The sequence below is a fragment of the Maniola jurtina genome, chromosome 3 (genome assembly GCF_905333055.1).
Source record: "Maniola jurtina chromosome 3, ilManJurt1.1, whole genome shotgun sequence".
NCBI classification, from domain to species: Eukaryota; Metazoa; Arthropoda; class Insecta; order Lepidoptera; family Nymphalidae; genus Maniola; species Maniola jurtina.
In genome coordinates this window covers 1668337-1689126 of record NC_060031.1, presented here as the reverse complement: position 1 = coordinate 1689126, position 20790 = coordinate 1668337, and the positions used below count along the sequence as shown (strand labels likewise).

Genomic DNA, 20790 nt, shown 5'->3' with positions numbered 1-20790 from the left:
ATGAAAAAATCCCTATTTTATTTTTCAACGATTATAAACACAACTTTCATTCAAAAATAATAAGCTTAAATTCATTTTAAATAATATTTTGCGACGAAATGACGCGCACAGTCCTTCCGCCATGACAGTCCAGTGGACACTGAATTCCATAGAGCGCCTGCAAGAAAATAAATAGCACAGGAAGTTTTTTGGTTAGTTTTAGATTATTTAAGAAACGAAAAACATTTAGTATAAAACTAACAGTTAAAATTGATTGCTAAACCTAAACATATCATTTTCTGGAGGTTGGCTTCAAAGTATCAAGATGTTAAAGAAAACTTTTACAGAACAAGTTGCGAACAGCAATGTTTTCAACTTGGTTTTTTTTTTTATTGGGATAATGTATACTAAATAAAAAGAGGCCCTTATAATCTTCACAAACTGAAGTTTTTAATTGCATGTATTTAATAGCTGTTAATGCTTTAGAAAAATAAACAATTTACTTCAAAGTACAGCATTTTTGCGATTTGTCAAATAGCAATTACCTTAAGTAAAAAGTCAAAAATATTGCCATAGGTCATCAGCTTGGGTTCAAATTGTTCTCAAATACCACTAGATCTAACTTAGCCTATCTGCCAATTTAGTTTAGGATTTGTGTACGACCGAATCAGCAGTTCGCACTAATATCGGCCTAACGATAAATTAGATGTGTAAGCGACTGGTTTTTGTATTTCTAATAAATAAATAGACTTTTACTAAAATAATACCAATATCTCTAGTAATAATTTTGAAAATAATAAACAAATATTTATATATTTATGTATGAAGTTATATACGGGTGTTTTATCGATACCTATTGTAGATATATGGGAATTGAAAAACTGCTCGCTAGTTCGCACCTACACACGTAAAACATAAATATCGATTTTATTTACGATTAGTATTAATATTATTTATTGAATACATTAGTTACCTTAAATATGTTTTAAACGGTTTTATTTAAAGGTATACTTTGCTTTTTAAACTTCGACAAAACACCTGTATGTATGTAAATGTTAGGAACAAATAGATTTGATATACACGAAAAAACGTATAACGCCAAATACTAACCAAAATGTATAATAGCCTGATCCAACTTACCTACAGTACAACCAAATTAATAATGCGCATGCAGATCTTCGCTAATTGTCGTATTCCGAATCATTGAATCGTAAGAGCCCTAAACAATGCACTTGCATTTTGCACCTTGTTACAAACAAATAGCAGTCAATATCATGTGTATCATACGACCGTTGCCGAACAGTGACGAAGATTTCTATGCGCATTATTAATTTGGTTGTACTGTACATAGATTAACTGCGACTGTCTTTTATGATCTTGAAGAGCACAAACTTTGCTAAGATGTTATAGGTTCTATTTTCCGGCATAAAACATTTTAGAACTTACCAAAATCGCCATATTCTGCTATCCAATTAAATATAATATCCTGTTGTTTTCCATGTGATTATGCCATTCCGTATATTTTCACTTCACAATAAGCTGCATTTACGACAGAGCACATTATTGCGGCATGCTACAAGATCGCATGGTTGAATAATATCAAAAGTAGCAAGAATCATTGGCAGCCTTTCGTACCGTAACATTTAAATCCCACAGCACGATGTTTACTTGGTATGAAATAAACTGCCATATGCTCTGCCGCCCTGTCTAAAAAACTGCTGCGTTATTGCCAAAAACCTGGGCGGTCTAATCGAATTCTGGAGCGAGCTTGGATGGCTGGAGTGAAGACTTCGGCGGGGAGGGACAACGCACGCACAACAGACGGAAACGTTTAAGTGCGGAAATCAGCCCAGAGAGAAGAAAGAAAGAAAGAAAGATTGTTAAAAACCACGAGAATTTTCTAAAACTAAAATAAAACTACGTACGGTAGGAGAGTTTTTAGTTTGGTTTTGGGTGGTAAACCTTTTTAGCAACATCGGTTTTTCTGAATTTCCATATTATTAGTGTTTACAATTTTTTTATTAAAGGCCAGCAGTACTGCTAATATAAGGCAGAAAAATTAATGTAGCATGCCGCATTGTTGCATGTGGTCGCTCTGGCGTAAAGCAGCCTTTTCTGTGTATATTGAAGGTGCAGAATAGAAGTACCTAGCAATAACTTATGTGAATGATAGTTAATTAATCGTAAACTAATTTATTTGTAAACTGTGAACGAAATATAATAAAAATTGTGCCTGTATTGCTTATACATAGGCAGTTGTATGTTACATTGGTATAGTTCGTAATTTTTATTTGCAGTACGCCGAATTTTTTTTATTTACATTTTTTTATTATATTTGTAGTATATATTTTTTAAATTATTATATGCAATTCCAAAAAGTGTACTGTATTGAAATTTTTTTTAAAAGATAAAAATACCATTTTACAGAAATTGAAATTACTGAGTATTTTATAAATTGCGATTAGGTACACATTTACAAAAATCATGAACCGTATGGCGTATTGCAAAAAAAAATGACGCTGTATTTTACTTATTCTGTATTTATCAGAGTAAGAAGTTATTTGGAGTCTTGTATCTTTTACTCTACTCGTATTGTTGTAAATAAATGATATTTTTCCAAAAATAGATAACGAATCAGACTTTTATTATAAGATACGTAATATGCAACTTTTATCTCCATTTTCAATGGAATTTGAAAACAGTTTACAAAAATAAATACTCTACACTTCTTATTTGATATTGAAGTCAAATGTAGATTTACTTTGACATGAATATCGAAATTAAAAAAAACAACCGGCCAAGTGCGAGTCGGGCTCGCGCACCGAGGGCACCTCCGGAATGTAGGTACCTTGGAAGAATCATCAACGTTATAGAGAACTCTCAGGCATGCAGTATTTATTCCTCACAATGTTTTTCTTCACCGTTAAAGCAAGTGATATTTAAATGGCTTAAAAAGCACGTACACGAGGTGTGTGCCGAAGCTAGGCTTTTTAAAGTTTAAATTGGCGATCAAAATTACATACAATCGTGTCGTAAGTCTGGTCTCACACGACAATAACACCGCACGTTTCTTGCGGGATAAATCTTACCGAATGCGTAGTGGCGCATACATTGACTACTCTTTCACCGGATACATTATATTGAAAAAGCCGTTTACCCCGTACATGCAACGTACATACTCAGATGATCAGTGTATGCGCCATTACGTATTCGGTAAGATTTAAGTATAGAGAGCTCGTTTACACATGCTGCGTAATGTATGAAACATGGCATACCACTTGCGTGGCGTGAACGTTCACGTAGACGAAATGCGTGCAGTTACGTCTATGGGTTCACGCGCGTCACTACGCACGTGTCACGTATACGTGCTGCACACGCAATTGGTGTGAATCGGCCATTAACCTAAGCGCCTGTCATACAACTGGAGTTTAGTAATGAGATAGTCGGTTTGTGAATAAATAAAAAGTTAGTTTATTTCAGTCGTTTGTTCGAGCTGCGAGTAGAGCTCGGTGTCGGTGACGCTGCAGTTGTGGTTCTTGGCCAGGATGAGGCGGTCGGGGTCCAGCCGCAGCGCCTGCAGGATGCCGTACACCTGCGCGCGCAGCGCCGCCTCCATGTCGCGCTGCCGGCCCAGCACCCACATGCGATCTGCAACCAAAACTATACATAGACAGATAGACAGATAGATAGATAGATAGATGAAATCTTTTTTGCACACAATAACATTAAAAGGAACACAACACAGAAGGAAGAAAACAGAAAAAACAATTGTGTGCAAAGGCGGCCTTATTGCTTAGAGCAATCTCTACCAGGAAACCTTTGCTGAAAGGAGAATCTAGTGTTGTAGTGAACTATGTATTTTTACGAGTCCTCACGCAATAACTTAAGATTAATCTACACATACGCATCACACACACGCAAGCGCGTGGTTTCACGACCGATCGGAGAGTAACGCAGGCCAACAGCTTTAGGTCTCCGAGGCACGGGGGCGTAAAATCTCTAAATCTAACTCTGAGCTACACACTGCTGACTTGCCAGAAACCCTCTAGGTAGGTAGGTACACACCTATTTTATTTTTGTTATATATAAAGAAACTAGCTTATGCCCGCAACTTTGTCTGCGTGGACTACACAAATTTAAAATTCCTGTTATCCCCCCTGGGGGTTGGATTTTCAAAAATCCTTAGCGGATGTCTACTCATAATAGACTGCGTGCCTTTCAGCCCAATCCGTCCAATAGCTGTATGAGCTGTGCGTTGATAGATCATTCAGTCAGTAAGCTTTTCCTTTTATATATTTGGACTAACTGACGCCCGTGACTTTGTCCGCGTGGATTTAGGTTTTTCGAAATCCCGTGGGAACTCTTTGGTTTTCCGGGATAAAAAGTAGCCTATGTGCTAATCCAGGATATTATCTATCTCCATTCTGAATTTCAGCCAAGTCCGTCCAGTAGTTTTTGCGTGAAGGAGTAACAAACATACACACACACACACACACACATACAAACTTTCGCCTTTATTAGTGGGATAATATTAGTGTGATAACCTACCGGAATGCGCGACACTAAAGTTGGTGCAGGACCACAGTATGGCGAAGTTGTCGTAGTCGGTAAACAGCACGTTGTACTGTCCGGCGCCGGGCAGCAGGCGCCCTATGATGTACGGCATGCGGTTGTTGAGCTTGTAGCGGAACGAGGACGAGCCCTCGTGACTCGGGATGCCAAGCCCGTGGCTCGTGCTGTGGCTACCTGTCCTGCAAAATAATGTACACCTTGCTTAAAGCATCTTCGTCTATTCCTCTCTATCTCTGTGTATCTATCTAATTGTTTTCATTGGTGAGAGCCGAGTCTTCAATCACATAATTGTTAAGTTCTTGTAGTAGGTAATAATGCGACCATTCAGACCATTGCGTATGCTCATTGAACAAAAGTAGATCTAGACGATTTCGAATCTTATGATCGATTTAAATGAATGATTAGGTCCTTAAGAACTCTAGAGCCGGGCAGTCCCACGTTCAAGTTACCAGCTTAAATCAACGTTACTTTATCTGCATAATATGCTGTTGCAACCGGGTCACATCCCACCTATAGTACTACATAGTAGTTACTATATAGCAATAAGTCAGGTTAGTACACAGAGCGTATCCTACAGGCTAGGTCGTTAATTTAGCCCCTGTCTTTTTTGCTATGCTACGAATATTGTCTCCTCATTTTAACTAAAAAATATTGTACATATAACTGGTTTATCCCTGATACCTAAATGGCAGGTTTATTTATTGCCAAACTTATATCACGTATCACATCACACTAATATTATAAAGGAGAAAGTTTGTATGTGTGTGTGTGTGTGTATGTTTGTTACTCCTTCACGCAAAAACTACTGGACGGATTGGGCTGTAGAATGGAGATAGATTATACCCTGGATTAGCACATAGGCTACTTTTTATCCCGGAAAATCAAAGAGTTCCCACGGGAATTTTAAAAACCTACATCCACGCGAACGAAGTCGTGGGTATCAGCTAGTAAAATATTATCAAAGTACTCGTAACTCGAACACTCACCATCTGTTGATAGTGTTGACGGTGATGATCAGATATCCTCTATCATTGAGCATCACATCTAGTTCCGTGCAGCTCGCGGCTATCTCCATCAGGTGGAACGAGCGCTCCACTTCGTACCACGTGCCCGTCATCTGAGGATAAGTTACAGCCAACAAAGTTTAAAAGCTAGAAAAGAGCTGATAATTCTCAAACGGCTGAACAGATTTTCTTGAATTCATAGCTAACACTCTCGATCAAGCCACCTTTCAAACAAAAAAACTAAATCAAAATTGGTTCATTCGTTTAGGAGCTACGGTGCGACAGACAGATACACAAACACATAGATACACACGTCAAACTTCATAACACCCCCCTTTTTGGGTCGGGGGTTAAAAATAGCTGGGAGAAACTGGGCTAGGAAGCCGAGTAGGTACCTATCTCAACGGCTCAGCCGATTTTGATAAAAGAAAATTCTTTAAAAAATCAAAATGGCGAATTTTATGAGCTTTCATATGCAGGCTGAAAAAGAAGCAAAGCACAGTCGGGGTTTTCTGAATTTTTTTTTAACTAAACCATTTTTCTTCATCCATCTACCTAGTTACTTACTTACTAATTGCACTTGCTTATCTATACTAATAAATAAAATTGAAGTGTCTGTCTGTGATTTCGAAATAACTGCCTCATATTAAGCTCATAGGGTTATTTGAACGATACCTTAACTGAATCACACGTTTTTAAAATTTTTGTCTGTCTGTCTGTCTGTCTGTTTGAAAAGGCTAATCTTCGGAACGGCTGAACCGATTTTGACGGGACTTTCACAGACAAGTAGAGGATTGACCAGGGCGTAACATAGGCTACTTTTTTAACCGACTTTCAAAAAGGGAGTTGTGTTTTTCTACCTATTCACACCGAAATCTCCGAGATTTCTGAACCGATTTGCGTAATTTTTTTTTAATCGATAGAAGAACTTTGCGACATTGTTTCATAAAAAAATTGGATTCCAACTCGTCAATCCTGTTGCTGCAGGGGACCTGAGCACCAAGACTGATGGGATGGAATCTAAATCCACGCGGACGAAGTCGCGGGCATCAGCTAGTTATTAATAACAAATTAAGGATTCTGTGGTTACGTACGCAGGTAATATTTTACTGATATTCTTCAGGATTGATATATCTAGGTATAGGTTGGTTACATGTTATAAAATAAATTCGTTTTACCAAGTAAGTAAGTAGTGACTCAATATTTCGTAAACAGTATTACAAAGTTAATTATACGAAACTACCAACCACCGAGTATGCCAAAGGGTTAAGGTCGACATTCTATGATCGTTGATGAAAAATGCAATAGGTGTTAATAGGTGTATGTACCTATACTTGAATTAGGTACCTACCTAGTTTTCAAAATGACTCCTATCGTTTAGTTTTTATCGATTATTGAGAATTATTTCACTGAATTTATTTTATCGATTATATACTATACTCTATGTACCTACCACTAAGTATTTGTAGTAAAAAAAATCCTGCAAAAAAGTTTGAAGTAGCGTTCAGCGCGTGTCATCGTTAAACACCGTTGCATTTTATGTGGATGTCTGGCACCATATTTATCAATGACTACTGGGCCGATTTTGATGTGGGTTTTATACATTACGTAGCCAGGTAGGCAAGACATTGCTTTACGGTTATTCGTCAAAAGGGAGCATAGGTCAATTTAAATATTTAAAACCTCGAACTGCAGTGAACTAGTCAATTTTCATTATTTTTCACTTGTAAAATTAGTGAATTGAAGAAAAAAAAACAATTAGGGTACTTACACGTGTTATATCGTAATCTGGGAGCTGTGGGTAGATTGGGCATCTCCCTAATCCGGTACTAATCACAACCCTGAACATCGTGCACAACAGTATGAAATGAATCCTGCTGGCTCCCATCACACGGAAGTCGCCCATGACATTGCACTATCGAACTTAATTCCAATCAAGTAAGGTTGTTTTTGCTGCGCACCCTGTCGGTTTGTAAACAGTGCAAGAGTTTGGAAATATGGGTGTGCGCAGTTTCACCGACGCTGCCACTCTTCACACTGACCCATTCCGTTCGATTTAATCGATTATTCACATTCATTATTTGACCCGAAAACGAATTACAGTAGACGATACGTTTACGCGACGAAAAATTCACGACTTCACACTCTGCGTTTGAGAAGTTTGAATCGTGGCGTTGGCATCCTTGTGTGTCCGACATCCAGTCTACTCGCACGAAACGTTTTCTGATACGAACCGCGAAGGTGTGGAATTGCCACCTAAATATTTTCTCCACCAACGTCTCTATACTCCAAGAACTCGGAATTAACAACGGCTTTCAGCGTTAGTACAGAGTCGCATATTGAAATTCTTTGGACACGTCTCCCGGCGTGAGAGTAACTCCATCGAGCGTCTTGTCGTGCAGGGCGAGGTGGGCACCAGAGGGCGAGGAATGTCGCCCATGCGATGGACCAAATTAAATCTGCTGTGGGCGGTCCCTTGCACCAGTGTACCAGGCTGTCGGCCAGCAGGGAGAAGTGCCGAATGTGAGGCGTATCACATCTGCCCTGAAAGACGTTGCTTTGTGATGACCACGACCGCTCTGCCAAGAGTGATACGACGAAAAAATAATATTACCTGCAAAGCAAGAGTGAATAGGCATCTTCTAGGCAAGCGCGCTCCAACCAAGACCTCTCATCTCAAGCTTTTCGTCAAGCGCAAGCCTATCACGCAATAAAAAAACGTGATCAAATGAGCCCGACCTTCTACTATGCAGTTTGTACCTACTTTGGTGACGCGAACGAAACAATAAAATGTCGTATCGTAACTTTTGACTCAAGATTCCCCACAAACACGTGTTGGTGAATCTACATAAACAGCCAGCGAGTGACGATGCATAAGTCGCCGTTATACAATGTCCACTATACTAACTTACGACTTATTACAAGGTAGGTATATACCTATCCTGTTCTGAAATTTTAATTAATTTCGCGAGAAAATCTCATTAATTACATACCTATATAACGGATATCTAACTGAGTAGGCTCCTGCGGTAGTGGAGCGGTGCGGGAGGGTGACAGTTGTCACAAGTTGGCGAATCACTTAGCTCTCGCGTCACGTCATCACACGCCTCCACTTTTTTTTACAGGCGGGTCACTTGATGTTAAGTGATTACCGCCGCCCATGAATATTTGCAGCATCAGCACCGCCGATGTGTTGCGGGCCTTTTAGAAAAGTCATATTGTAAGTTGCACGTCCGCAGGAACCTACTCAGTTATGCGTTATGCCTTTATACTGGGTATTTCTTATTTCTGTAATAAATAAAATGGTTAAGAAGTGAGTCAGTAAAATATATTTATAAATATGTAATTACTTACATTCTTACATACATAATACTTATTATTTACATCACAAAGCGATATTTACATAAACTTAGCTATAACAATTATTTTATTTCTTACAAAGTAGATAACAAAATGGAACAGGTATACATACAAAAATAAATCTTTAACTGCACAAATGCTGTTGCAATTCTGCTTATCCCGTTAAGACACCTTCATTTGACACACACGCCTGTGCAATGAAAATACTTGACAAAATACTAATACTTAAATTATACGTATACATATTATTATGTACGTTTACTTTTCAATTGCGAGAGTGTGTCTGTCTGTCTGTTTGTCAACTTATCTCAGCCCAACTTTTAACCGATTTCGACGGGTTCAGAGATAGCTTGCATCCCGGGGACTGAAATAATCAAATCAGAAAATCAAAGATCGGGAAATCAAAGAGTTCTCACGGGATTTGTCAAAATAAAAAGCCAAATCCAAAAAAATTAAAGGCATCATCTGCTCGGCACATTTTGTTTTGGTAAATTCCGATTTGGCCTATATAGGCTAAATCTAATTCCTAAAGGAATTTTATTAATCCTCAATCTAATAAGAACAACAACTAAACAAACTAATAGGAACAATCAATATTCCCCCTATTAATAATAATAGCTGTCCTATTTTATCATCCTTACACAATAAAAATTTTAGGTGAAATATTACAGCCCTTATCACAAAGCATTATGGTCTAAATCTGTTTACCATTCACTGTATAATATAAAGCTATTTATTTCTATTTTTCTAACGTGTTTTTCTTGTGTTGTTCACCATACTTTTATGTATATTATTGAATCATTGGCTAATATGAATTAAATATAAACTTTATCACAAGGTAATAAGATCTAAATTCGCCTATAGATCACCACTTGAAATTGAGCGCTATATTGCTCTTGTCTAGAGCATGGTAGGTAATGTGCAATACATCCCTGGACTTGTCCGACTCCCTGCCATAATATGAATTCAATATAGACTCTATCACAAGGTATTAAGGTCTAAATTCATCTATCAACACCACTCGATATTGAGCGCTATATCGTTCTTCTCTAGCGCATGGTAGGTAATGTGCAATACAGCCCTGGCCTTGTCCGACTCCCTGCTATAATATCAATTAAATATAGACTCTATCACAAGGTATTAAGGTCTAAATTCGCCTATAGATCACCATTTGATATTGAGCGCTATATCGCTCTTCTCTAGCGCGTGGTAGCTGGTGTGCAGTACCGCCCTGGCCTTGTCCGACTCCCTGCCGTCGAGCCACTCGCTGTAGAGCAGTTTAACCAACTTGTTCTGCGAGGGGTGCGACACGGGCAGTTGCGTGTACATCGCCTGGAGCTGGGAGACCAGGTCTCTGCCACTCTCGCCGTTGATTGGCCGCACTTGCGCGCCGCCGTTTAAACACCCTGTAGGCGTAAAAAAATTAAAGCTAAGTTTCTTTAACGAATTGGGATTGGGAACTAAATGGCAAAAAGAACCCGTAAGAGAGAGCGAGACGGAATACAACTAAGGATGCCTGTCCAATGAAGTGGAGCGGAGAGTGCTAAGCAGATTAGATTACCAATCAGATTTTTGAGGTATGACGTAATAAAATTAACTCAGTTTTGTCAATAAAATCGAAATGATTTTTTGATTGATTGATGTAGAACGTGTGTTTCTTATGCTACGTTTGTGACTCTACCATCGGTTCGGAACGCAGAATCTGCTGAAAAGCCGGCAATGAACGGGCCGGAAAAAATAATCTGATGTCCTGCTCTAAAGTCACTCACCGGAAGGGCACGCCATGACCTCCACGTAGTGGTAGGGCGACTTGCCGCGCTTGAGTTTCTGCACGAGATTCTGTATGTTGCGGAACCCGTTCGCGATCGCGAACCTCAGCACTTCTTTCCCGTCCTTTTCTAGGGTAACTTCTCGGAAGTCCGGGTTTCTGTTACAAAACGATTCAAAGTATTTTATTTTTATTTTATTTTAGTTCTATTTTGGAGACACACAGTATTTTAGTGTAGTGTAGTGTCATACGTAGCATAAAGCGGTCTTGTGCTGTCTGTATCTTACATTTTACGGCTTAGCCGCTAATACCCGCGATGTTGTCTGCATGGAATTAATTTAAAAAAAAATCTGGGAACTTTTTAATTTTAAAAGCCCATGCCACTTAGCATCGCAGGTCGATAATAACAGCTGCAGGCAGAGGTGCCGCTATGGTTGCACCTAGTTTTAGCCGGCTAGAACTAGCTACGGCTGGTAGCGGTAGAACATTATTGAGAACCCTCAGGCATGTAGGTTTCCTCACGGTAAGTTTTTTCACGATATTGTTTTTTCAATGTAAAAGCATTTTTTAAATTATGTTTAATTCACCATTCAAACAAGTATTTAATTTTTTAAACCCGTCTAATAGGTGGCCAATGTCTTAGCGACTAGGCTAAGGTCCGGTTACCACTTAAGTGGAGAGGAGAGGAGATGTGTTAAATCGACAATCAGATTCTTAATAAATGACGTTAAAAAATTATCATGTTATATATTGAAAATTTGATTGGTTGACTGAACACAACTTTCCTCCGCTCCGCTCAAGTGGAAACCGGTCCTACAAATGCTCTCAAGGTACTCTATAAAATAAAAATATTATGTTCTTTACCAAAAGTAGGTATCTAAGTTCAAAATGCGTGCAAACTTAGTAAGCCAATTACGGCGTAACTCGGTAGCTAGTTCAATATAAAAAGGTTAATGAGTTGCATTCTAGTACATTCGCCGCTATAAATAGACATCGCACCGCGTAATGAGCGCACGCGTCGCACTGTTCAATGTCCATTGCGTTACAGTTGTCCTATTTCATGAAGACCGCTCACCCTTAGTTGTAGTAGTCAGTGTACGGATAAGCGTTAAGGCATTAGTGTGCGTAACGTGTACCGATAAGCTTTAGGGCATTTGTGTGCGTAACGTGTACCGATAAGCTTTAGGGCATTTGTGTGCGTAACGTGTACCGATAAGCGTTAAGACATTCGTGTGCGTACGTGCGGTCGAGACTGAACGCCACGCACACTGTAACAGTGTGTACGTGTGCACTCACACAAACATAGCCCAAGTCTTCGTGAAATAGAACAACTACAACACACGCAACAATGGGCGTGGATCAGGGGTGTGACCCGCAACAAGCTGTCTACTTTGTAAGCTTAGTCATCGTCTACTACTAGTGTCATGCAATTTATTAATTAATTAGTTTTCTGGTCTAGTTTGGTGGGAGGCTTTGGTTGTGACTAGTTACCACCCTACCGGACCTTTAACAAATGTTTGGGATTGGGACCTTGACCAGGAGTATGTACGAGGCAGGAGTGGGAATCATTTGCTAAAACCCGATAGTGGAGCCGCAATGTAGCATAACATAATATGATTTAGTAACAAAGGATAACTTGGTATATGCTAATACAAATTATACTCAGAATAATAGCTTGCAAAAAAATTGTTTGATAATAAATACATAATTACTAACTAACCTTAAATTTCTATACACCAGTGGTACATTGGTCTCCCCAAAAAGTTGTTCGGCGGCATACAAAAAGATCTGATCTGCGTAACCTCCCGACCCTGAGCCCACGTGGCTTCTTATGCCCCGTACTTCTGAGCTTTCGCCCCACGGCCAGTCCACTTCGCAACCTTCGATTTCTGACAAACATTTGCCGCTGTTGGCCAACATTTGTTCCAATTCAACTGCGGACAATTTACGGTTTAAAAAACGGGGAAATTCATAATTTTTAAATAAGTTACCAAAAGACGCCAAATTTGCATGTGGGCCGTTAATTAAAACTGAATTATACATTTTGATCAAATGCAAATTCGATTTATGTAAACAAACTTATTTTTTTGTACACAAATGAATGTAACGAAAATACTGACAATTATTTTGCTTCCTGTTTACGTGGGAATTTCCGCAAATCACTTTCTTTCCAATACAGTACAAAAGACATTTTACTTCTTATCAATACTAATATTATAAATGCGATAGTGTGTCTGTCTGTCTGTCTGTCTGTCTACTACGTTTTCAAGGCCCAACCTCTAAACCGATTTTAATGAAATTTGGTACAGACTTGGGAAACATCCCGGGGAAGGACATAGGTTACTTTTGTCCCGGAAAATCAAAGAGTTCCTATGGGATTTAAAAAAAACCGAAATCCACGCGGGCGAAGCCGTGGACATCCTCTGGTACACAATATTTTGAGCACATCAACAATTCACTTCATTCATCATCATCATGAGCAATCCTCACTACTGAGCACGGCTCTACTCTCAGAATAAGAAAGTGTTGGACACAGTCCTCCACTGGCACCACGCTGGCCAAGTGCAGATTGCACACCTTTGAGGTCATTATGGACCACTGGCACTTGTCAGGCATGCAGATTTCCTCACGATGTTTTCATTCACGGTTGACGCAAATGATATTTAGCCTTAAGCCTCGATAGCTCATAGGTTGAGGAGCGGACTGAATTCCGAAAGGTCGGCAGTTCGAACCCCACATGTTGCACTATTGTCGTACCCACTCCTGGCACAAGCTTTACGCTTATTGGAGGGGAAAGGGGAGTATTAGTCATGATTAGCATAGCTAATATCCTTAGTATAAATTAGCATAGCTAATATCCTTAGTATATGTCATCACACTTCACACTAATATTATAAAGGCGAAAGTTTGTATGTGTGTGTGTGTGTGTGTGTGTGTGTATATGTTTGTTACCCCTTCACGCAAAAACTACTGGACGGATTTGGCTGAAATTTGGAATGGAGATAGATAATATCCTGGATTAGCACATAGGCTACTTTTTGTCCCGGAAAATAAAAGAGTTCCCACAGGATTTCGAAAAACCTTAATCCACGCGGGCGAAGTCGCGGGCATCGGCTAGTATATCATATATTTACTTACTGGCAGTAATAACACAGTCCACATCATGGCAGCTCAGCAGGTCGCTATAGAAGTCCTCCCTCGACGCCTCCAGCTTCTTGTCGTAGCACGGCATGAAGGTCACATGGTACACTGCCCCGGGGCTCAGCTCGCGCTTCGCGGACAGGTGCTGTTTGACCAGCGAGCCCATTATCTGCTGAGGTGACTTGGTACTCGAAATGTATGGGAGGATGAAGTTGCCATGTGTTTTTTCCGCGTAGCAAACCCAGCCTAAAACGAGTTGGACGATTGTTTTAAAAACTTTATCACTGTGAAAGCTCAAACACACTACAGGATTACCCAGTAAAACTATTTTTAACCCCCAACCCAAAAAGAGGGGTGTTATAAGTTTGACGTGTGTATCTGTCTGTGGCATTGTAGCTCGTAAACTACTGAACCGATTTTAATTTAGTTTTTTTTGTTTGAAAGGTGGCTTGATCGAGAGTGTTGTTAGCTATAATTCAAGAAAATCGGTTCAGCCATTTGAAAGTTTTTTACTAGTTACTATAACCTTCACTTGTCGGGGGTGTTATAAACTTTTAATTTACACTTTTGTGATAAAGAACAATTTCGGAACTCTCAGAAAACCCTCCATTTGATTTATCGAGTGATAGTAAAATGCTATTATTCAATAAATCATTCAGAGAATTATTGACTTTAAATCCCTTGGTCCTTAGGTCCATTTTACTCTGATTTCATGATGCAAGTTACCTGGACATGAGCTGGCCAGCATTGGCATATGTTTGGCAGTGGGATCATTTTGTTGGTCTCTATATCTCTGCAGAAACTCCTGCTGCGCTTCTAACACCGACATGTCTTCCGCTACCGTCATATCTAGGACTAAGTCGGCGCCCAGACTTTTGAAGTAACCTTTGAACAGAAAAATATGTAATTTAATAGAATACCACATAAAAATGCAATAATATCAATGCAAATGAATGTTTGTTATTACTGTATAATTTTGAATTCTAATCAATATTTTTGAACAAACTTGTATGTGTTTATTTGCAATGGAGTTTTTTACATAACTTATTTAGACACAAAGTCTTTGGCTTAAAGGTTCATAAGTCATAACATTCAAAATAAATATAATTTGTCTATATTTTATGATGTTGAGATGAGAAAAGATTTTATGGAGAGATTAATCAATGATTGGCTTAGTTATAGAACTAGAACAACAAACAGTAGAATAATCTGTGTAATGTTTGCATAGAGAAGATTTTGCATGGATTGTGAGTAAGAACTACCTTAACTTACCAACTAATTTTTGTACAGCTATTTCAGGTTGTATCTTGTACCGTGCTGCGAGGGACAGAGTTGGTTGTGGGGACAGCGAGATCACGACCAGGCTGACGTCGCGAGTAACGCCTTTCGTGTCTGTGTACTTCCTCTCAGAAAATACTCTACAATAACAGGATGATTATTTATTTATTATAGCGAAATAAGTACCTAGTCCAATCAGAAGTTCCAACATAGCAGCTGTGCAGGTCATAGATTAAGCATGAAATACCTAAGCCAAGCTGAATACTGTTTTTGTAAAATTCAGTCTAATTCCACATTGGACTCTTGTTTTGCCCACACTATAATTTTTATGTTAATTTTAACAATAACAATTAGTGTGTTCTATCCATACATATTACACTAGCTGACGCTCGCGACTTTGTCCACGTGGATTTAGGTTTTTCGAAATCCTGTGGGAACTCTTTGGTTTTCCAGGATAAAAGTAGCCTATGTGCTAATCCAGGATATTATCTATCTCCATTCCGAATTTCAGTTAAATGCGTCCAATGGTTTTAGCGTGAAGGAGTAACAAACATACACACACACACATACACACAAACTTTTATCTTTATAATATTAGTGTGATATTAGAAAAAATAACCTTGGTATATTTGTTTGTTTGTTACCTATACATTCACACATCTGATTGATTTGAAACTTTGTACAGTTTTTCTTGACACTTTCGTGATGGTTTCTGACATAGTACCATCAGTCTATATTCTATACATTTAATTCAATACTTCTTATAGAATGAAAGTAGCATATTACCTTAACAACTCCTCCTGGCTCTGTCTAGTCACCAGCACACTCTCAGCAGAGGTGATACAGCCGCTGCACGCCAGACAGTCTGCTAAGGTAATCTCCACCTTTTGCAGCTTCTGCTCTTTGCCACTGGAGAGGTCAAAGTATCCATCTTCACCAATCTTGATTTTCGCACCAGTCTTACTTTTTGTTTTCTCTATTTTCACTGGTTTTATACATTCCTGTAATAGTAAAAATAATAGTAAAGTAGTTAATTGATATTCTACATAGTTATTCCACACCACTACAGTCGTTATACAACATTGAGAAGTACTCAATGTGGTATAATGACTTTAGTAATTGTATTTCATCATCATCAACCCATATCAGCCCACTACAGAGAATGGGTCTCCTCTCATTAAAGCAAATGATATTTAATTTTCTGAGCACATAGCTCCGAAAAGTTAGAGGTGCGAGCCTGGGGTCGGCCCCCCAAACTCCTGAATAGGTAACAAACATCTTAACTACTACTACACTAGGCTATCACAGCTCTAGTGCATAGCTCATGAGTATATAGGTGCTATACCAGATAGCTGTCTCATCTGCAAACATCAAGGTCATCATCTTATCGAATGCATTTATGCCAATGCAATGGGAGCGCTGTGCAATGGAAGTTGTGGTGGGGCCAGCCGGAACTAGATTATGACCATAATACGAGTGGTGAGACAGAGAGGGTCATTACACAGATCACTACCTATTGAACCTACTATATACCCTCATTCATATTGGTTTCTGCCTTTTCATAAGAAATTAGAATAGGCTAACATAAGGCTATCATCCTATGAAGGTTTTTAAAGAATTAGGACCACTTAATACCTAAAGATATTTTTGGTAAACTATGATGTGTTAGTGAATCATTTCACGACTGCCAGTGTATTTACTTAGTGTTAAAATGATTAAATTCAAGGATACGAGCCAAAACAAACAAGTTAATAGGTTATGATTACCTGCGATGGAGTTATGAAATCGTCAAGGTCTGTCAATTGAAGTGCGCCACTAAATCGAGAGGCCATGGTTTTGAATAACTACGCTAAAAAGCGATTTAAAACACTGAAACAAAATGAATATTGAGAAAATCAACTTTATTTATTTCTAACCACAATTTTTTTCGAGTTTAACCTTTTTACCACAGATCTAATCTTTTTACGTAATGTCAAATATCAATCACAGAGATGTCACTGTCAGCCAATCAGACGATGATCTTTTTTTTCTATTCCAAATTTTGTGTCTGGTAATTCAAGTCTTTTTAAATTATTAGAAAACTTGGCATTTTACCTAAAATATCGACCGTTATATTTTTTAGTCTTAGATTGTTTGAGAATCGATCCACATAACGTTAAACGATCAAGATTCAAGTCCATCTTTACCTAACTAACTAACTATATGGTTTTAATTTGCTCCTTAATTTTCACCCACCATATTTTCCAATCACCTTGCCACCCATGCTCCCACGCTTGACCTTCAATTAGAAAAAATACCTAATATGGACTGGCGGCAATGTGGGTTTTAACTTGAATAGGAGAAAAATCAATCGCTGCCAGCCTCCCGTCTCCGTAACCAAGGCGACGCGTAAACAGTGGGGAGACGTCGCGGCGGCCGATGCACGTCCCGTTCTCGTTTTGACGGCTTTGTTTTGGATATTTTCACGTAATTTGTGTTTATTTTAATTGCAACTGGATGTAAATAATGGCTGAGGAAGGAGTGGCAACTGTGGGGGCAGCTGAAAAAGTGATACACACTTATCCGCTTATAAGGGTGAGCAAGAATTATGACAAAAAAACTGGCCAAGTGCGAGTCAGACTCGCGTACTGAGGGTTCCGTACTCGGGTATTTTTTTCCAACATTTTGCACGATAAATCAAAAACTATTAGTTAAATAGGTATACATAAAAATAAATAAAAATCTGTTTTAGAATGTACAAGTAAAGCCCTTTCATATGATACCCCACTTGGTGGGTACAGTTATCTTACTTTGAAAATTGAAACACATTTTAATTTTTTTTAATGATGTAACCACAAATTCGCGGTTTTCAGATTTATTCCTGTACTTGTGCTATAAGGTTAGTTACCATCATTACCATATTACCGGTAAAGCCGTACCGCCAAGCGATTTAGCGTTCCAGTACGATAACGCGTAGAAACCGATTAGGGGTAGTGATCTTAATGTAACTGCCATAGTATCTACCCTTTTCAAGTTAGCCCACCTCCAGTTTAGACTGTATTATCACTTACCACCAGGTGAGATAGCAGTTAAGGGCTAACTTGTATCGAAATGAAATAAAAAAACGGTGAAGCGCTAGTCGGATTTGCACATGAAGGGTCCCGTACCATCGTAACTGCAAGAAATAACACTTTTTTTCTGATGTGGTAAGCTACAAATTTTCGGACTTTTCCCTATAAACATTGCTACCTGTTCCATGGTTCTAATAAGCCAAACGGGAACTAATCATATAGGTTTATCAAATCTGTAGGTTTTGATTCCCTTGACCGGTCTTGATAGACATGGCATGTACCTACTTACAGCAGACAAACAGTCAACGAAGTGGTCCTATAAGGGTTACTTTACTTTTCTTCTCTAGAATTAGACAAACGGAACCACAAAAATTTGTATGATTGAGGGAGGACCTGTGGAAGATGGATACGGGGCAGTTCGTCGTTCACAGTGTGGTCCTCATGGATCCTCGTTGGTTGGCGTGCTGTGGTCCCGGCATGCCTTTAACGGTGTTTGGGGGCACGTAGGGTCCCAGTGGTGTGTCTGCTGAGGCGGACATCCGCTGGCGGAGTAACGAGCCGGTCCCTTGTGCTCCGTCATCAGCGGTGGGATGTAACATCGTGAGGTTTTTAGTCGGTAGGAGTCCAACATAACCACTGTACTCCCCCGTGGCCGGTGGTATCCATGACGGATTTTGTTCACAAAAAAAAAATAGGTAGGTATACTTAGTATAAAAAGATAGGCAGATTCGGTGAAGAGGCGATACGGAGCCGGATCAGCTTCGCAGTCAGCAGCACTCTTGCGCATCGCTTATCGCCGCGCACCGTGACGTATCGTGTTACCGCACATTCGAAACGTCTAAACAATGACAGGCACCGCTCACATATCGAATTTAATATTATAAGTACGTAGGAACTTTACAATCTAAATTCTACACCATCACTCAGTAATAAGATCTAATTAAGTATCTAAATATATACAAAGAAAAGATCCGACTAACATTCTTTGACTTCCGCAAAGTACCTAAAGACTGCTTCTATACAAACCTTCCCACCTCACAAACAAACGTTGGAAAATCAAGATCATAATTTTATTATACTACTCCTACAGACCTACCTATTTATCGTCCAGTCATTTGTCAGTTCTTTAAATCTCGGGCAGAATTCTGAAGAGTGTTAGTTTTCTCTGAACGAAGTGATGGCTTAAATTGAAGGTGACTACTGTCTCCTGGAGATACCATAAAAAAAACCTTGCCACTCAATCTACCGCATGGTGGTGTGGAAATGAGTTATTTGACCAAAAAGAGTGTTAGAGTGGGCTTTGTGGCGCTCGTACAGTAAAACTGTTGAGTCTACAAAAAAATGTGACTACATAAATTGTAGGAAATTGTCACTAGTTTAATTGTTACACAGCCATTTTTATCGTAAAATGAGTCGGACAGAAGTTATCGTCAAAAAACTGTTTTTGGACGCCATTTTTCCAAGATGGCAGCGCGAGCGGCAAATATACAAGGTGGCAAAATAAAAATTCGGAAAGAGCACGTCGAAATCTGTAAAACAACCAATTTGCAAAACTCTCGGAAAACTTTCCATCTAAAACTACCAAATGACTGGATTATTTAGGTACTCTTGTCGAATTCCGTGTCATATCGTAGCGTACACGAGCTACTGTTTATTTTCGCAGTTGGATCCATCAACCAACTTCAGCCGATTGCATACCGATCAATGAAATACTTTACTCGTATTTATGTTGCAGCTAGGTAAATCAAAAATAGACTTACAAAATCTTCCTCACATATTTCCGTATTTACAACCAGTGAAACACGAACATCTTTTCGTTATTATTCAGATACAAGTTAGCCTTTGACTGCCATCTCACCTGGTGGTAAGTGATGATGCAGTCTAAGATGGATGCGGGCTAACTTAGTAGGGGTATGGCAGTTTTTATTAAACCCATACCCCTCTAGTTTAGTGCACGGCATCATACCAGAACGCTAAATCGCTTGGCGGCATGGCTTTGTCGGTAGGGTAGTATCTAGCCACGACCGAAGCCACCAGTCTATAAAAATCGTTGGTTCTTAAAAAAAGTATTTCTTTTTGATACAGCATTCGGACATGTCGGAAGAGATGAGAGTGGAGGCCATGGAGCTGTCCGTGACAGCGTGCGAGAAGTACTCCCAGAACAACGAGCTGGCGGCGCGGATGGTCAAGGAATCTATGGACAAGAAGTTCGGCCCGGCGTTCCACGTGGTCGTCGGCGAAAGCTACGGCTTCGAAATCACGTACGAGTGTACGACCATTTGTTACATGTATTTCGGCGGTAACCAAGCGATCTGCATATGGAAGTGTTCTTGAAGACGCACCTACCTATACCTATTGTGTAAAATGAGACTGGAGAATTACCTATTGGTGTTTGGTCGGATTGGTTATGCGCTGTGAACAGGGTTGGCAATCGATGCAGTGTTTTGACTAAAGTAGATACATAGCAATAGCACCAGATATATTTTTGAAAAATATCGAGAAGCCTTAATAGCGATAAAAAAACAAATGTTTTAAAATAAACTTTTACAAGCCTTTGTTTTTACTTTAAAGCGGTATTTAGATACATTACGAAATTAGTGGCACGATATTAGTTTCACGACATTAATTTCGTCGTCAA

The 20790-nt window shown here is 39.2% G+C and overlaps 3 protein-coding genes and 1 long non-coding RNA gene across 5 annotated transcripts; 1 reads left to right on the top strand and 3 right to left on the bottom strand.

Annotated features, from left to right (window-relative positions):
* Positions 1-558: 558 nt before the first annotated feature.
* Positions 559-3091, bottom strand: LOC123881154. The gene is made up of 2 exons (XR_006799421.1): positions 1327-3091; positions 559-1119 (listed from the first exon to the last, which is right to left on the bottom strand). It is a non-coding gene; the product is annotated as an uncharacterized LOC123881154 (long non-coding RNA).
* Positions 3092-3426: 335 nt separating this feature from the next.
* Positions 3427-7733, bottom strand: LOC123881143 (apolipoprotein D-like). Its single transcript, XM_045929757.1, has 4 exons — positions 7327-7733; positions 5538-5668; positions 4528-4730; positions 3427-3627 (listed from the first exon to the last, which is right to left on the bottom strand). The coding sequence occupies exons 1-4, from the start codon at positions 7459-7461 to the stop codon at positions 3446-3448; spliced, it is 651 nt and encodes a 216-aa protein (XP_045785713.1). The 5' UTR covers positions 7462-7733; the 3' UTR covers positions 3427-3445.
* A 1133-nt stretch (positions 7734-8866) lies between these two features.
* Positions 8867-17048, bottom strand: LOC123881129 (probable cytosolic Fe-S cluster assembly factor GL21135). 2 transcript variants are annotated; one of them, XM_045929733.1, is made up of 9 exons: positions 16869-17048; positions 15889-16103; positions 15097-15242; positions 14551-14709; positions 13822-14070; positions 12404-12617; positions 10685-10842; positions 10087-10321; positions 8867-9784 (listed from the first exon to the last, which is right to left on the bottom strand). In XM_045929733.1, exons 1-9 carry the CDS (start codon positions 16932-16934, stop codon positions 9781-9783), a joined length of 1446 nt encoding a protein of 481 aa, XP_045785689.1. In that variant the 5' UTR covers positions 16935-17048; the 3' UTR covers positions 8867-9780. The 2 variants fall into 2 exon arrangements, with proteins under 2 accessions (XP_045785689.1, XP_045785688.1); XM_045929732.1 differs by lacking the exon at positions 8867-9784 and having other exon boundaries at positions 9934-10321.
* Positions 17049-17413: 365 nt separating this feature from the next.
* Positions 17414-20790, top strand: LOC123881147 (dynein axonemal light chain 4). Its single transcript, XM_045929762.1, has 2 exons — positions 17414-17676; positions 20238-20790. Exons 1-2 carry the CDS (start codon positions 17608-17610, stop codon positions 20484-20486), a joined length of 318 nt encoding a protein of 105 aa, XP_045785718.1. The 5' UTR covers positions 17414-17607; the 3' UTR covers positions 20487-20790.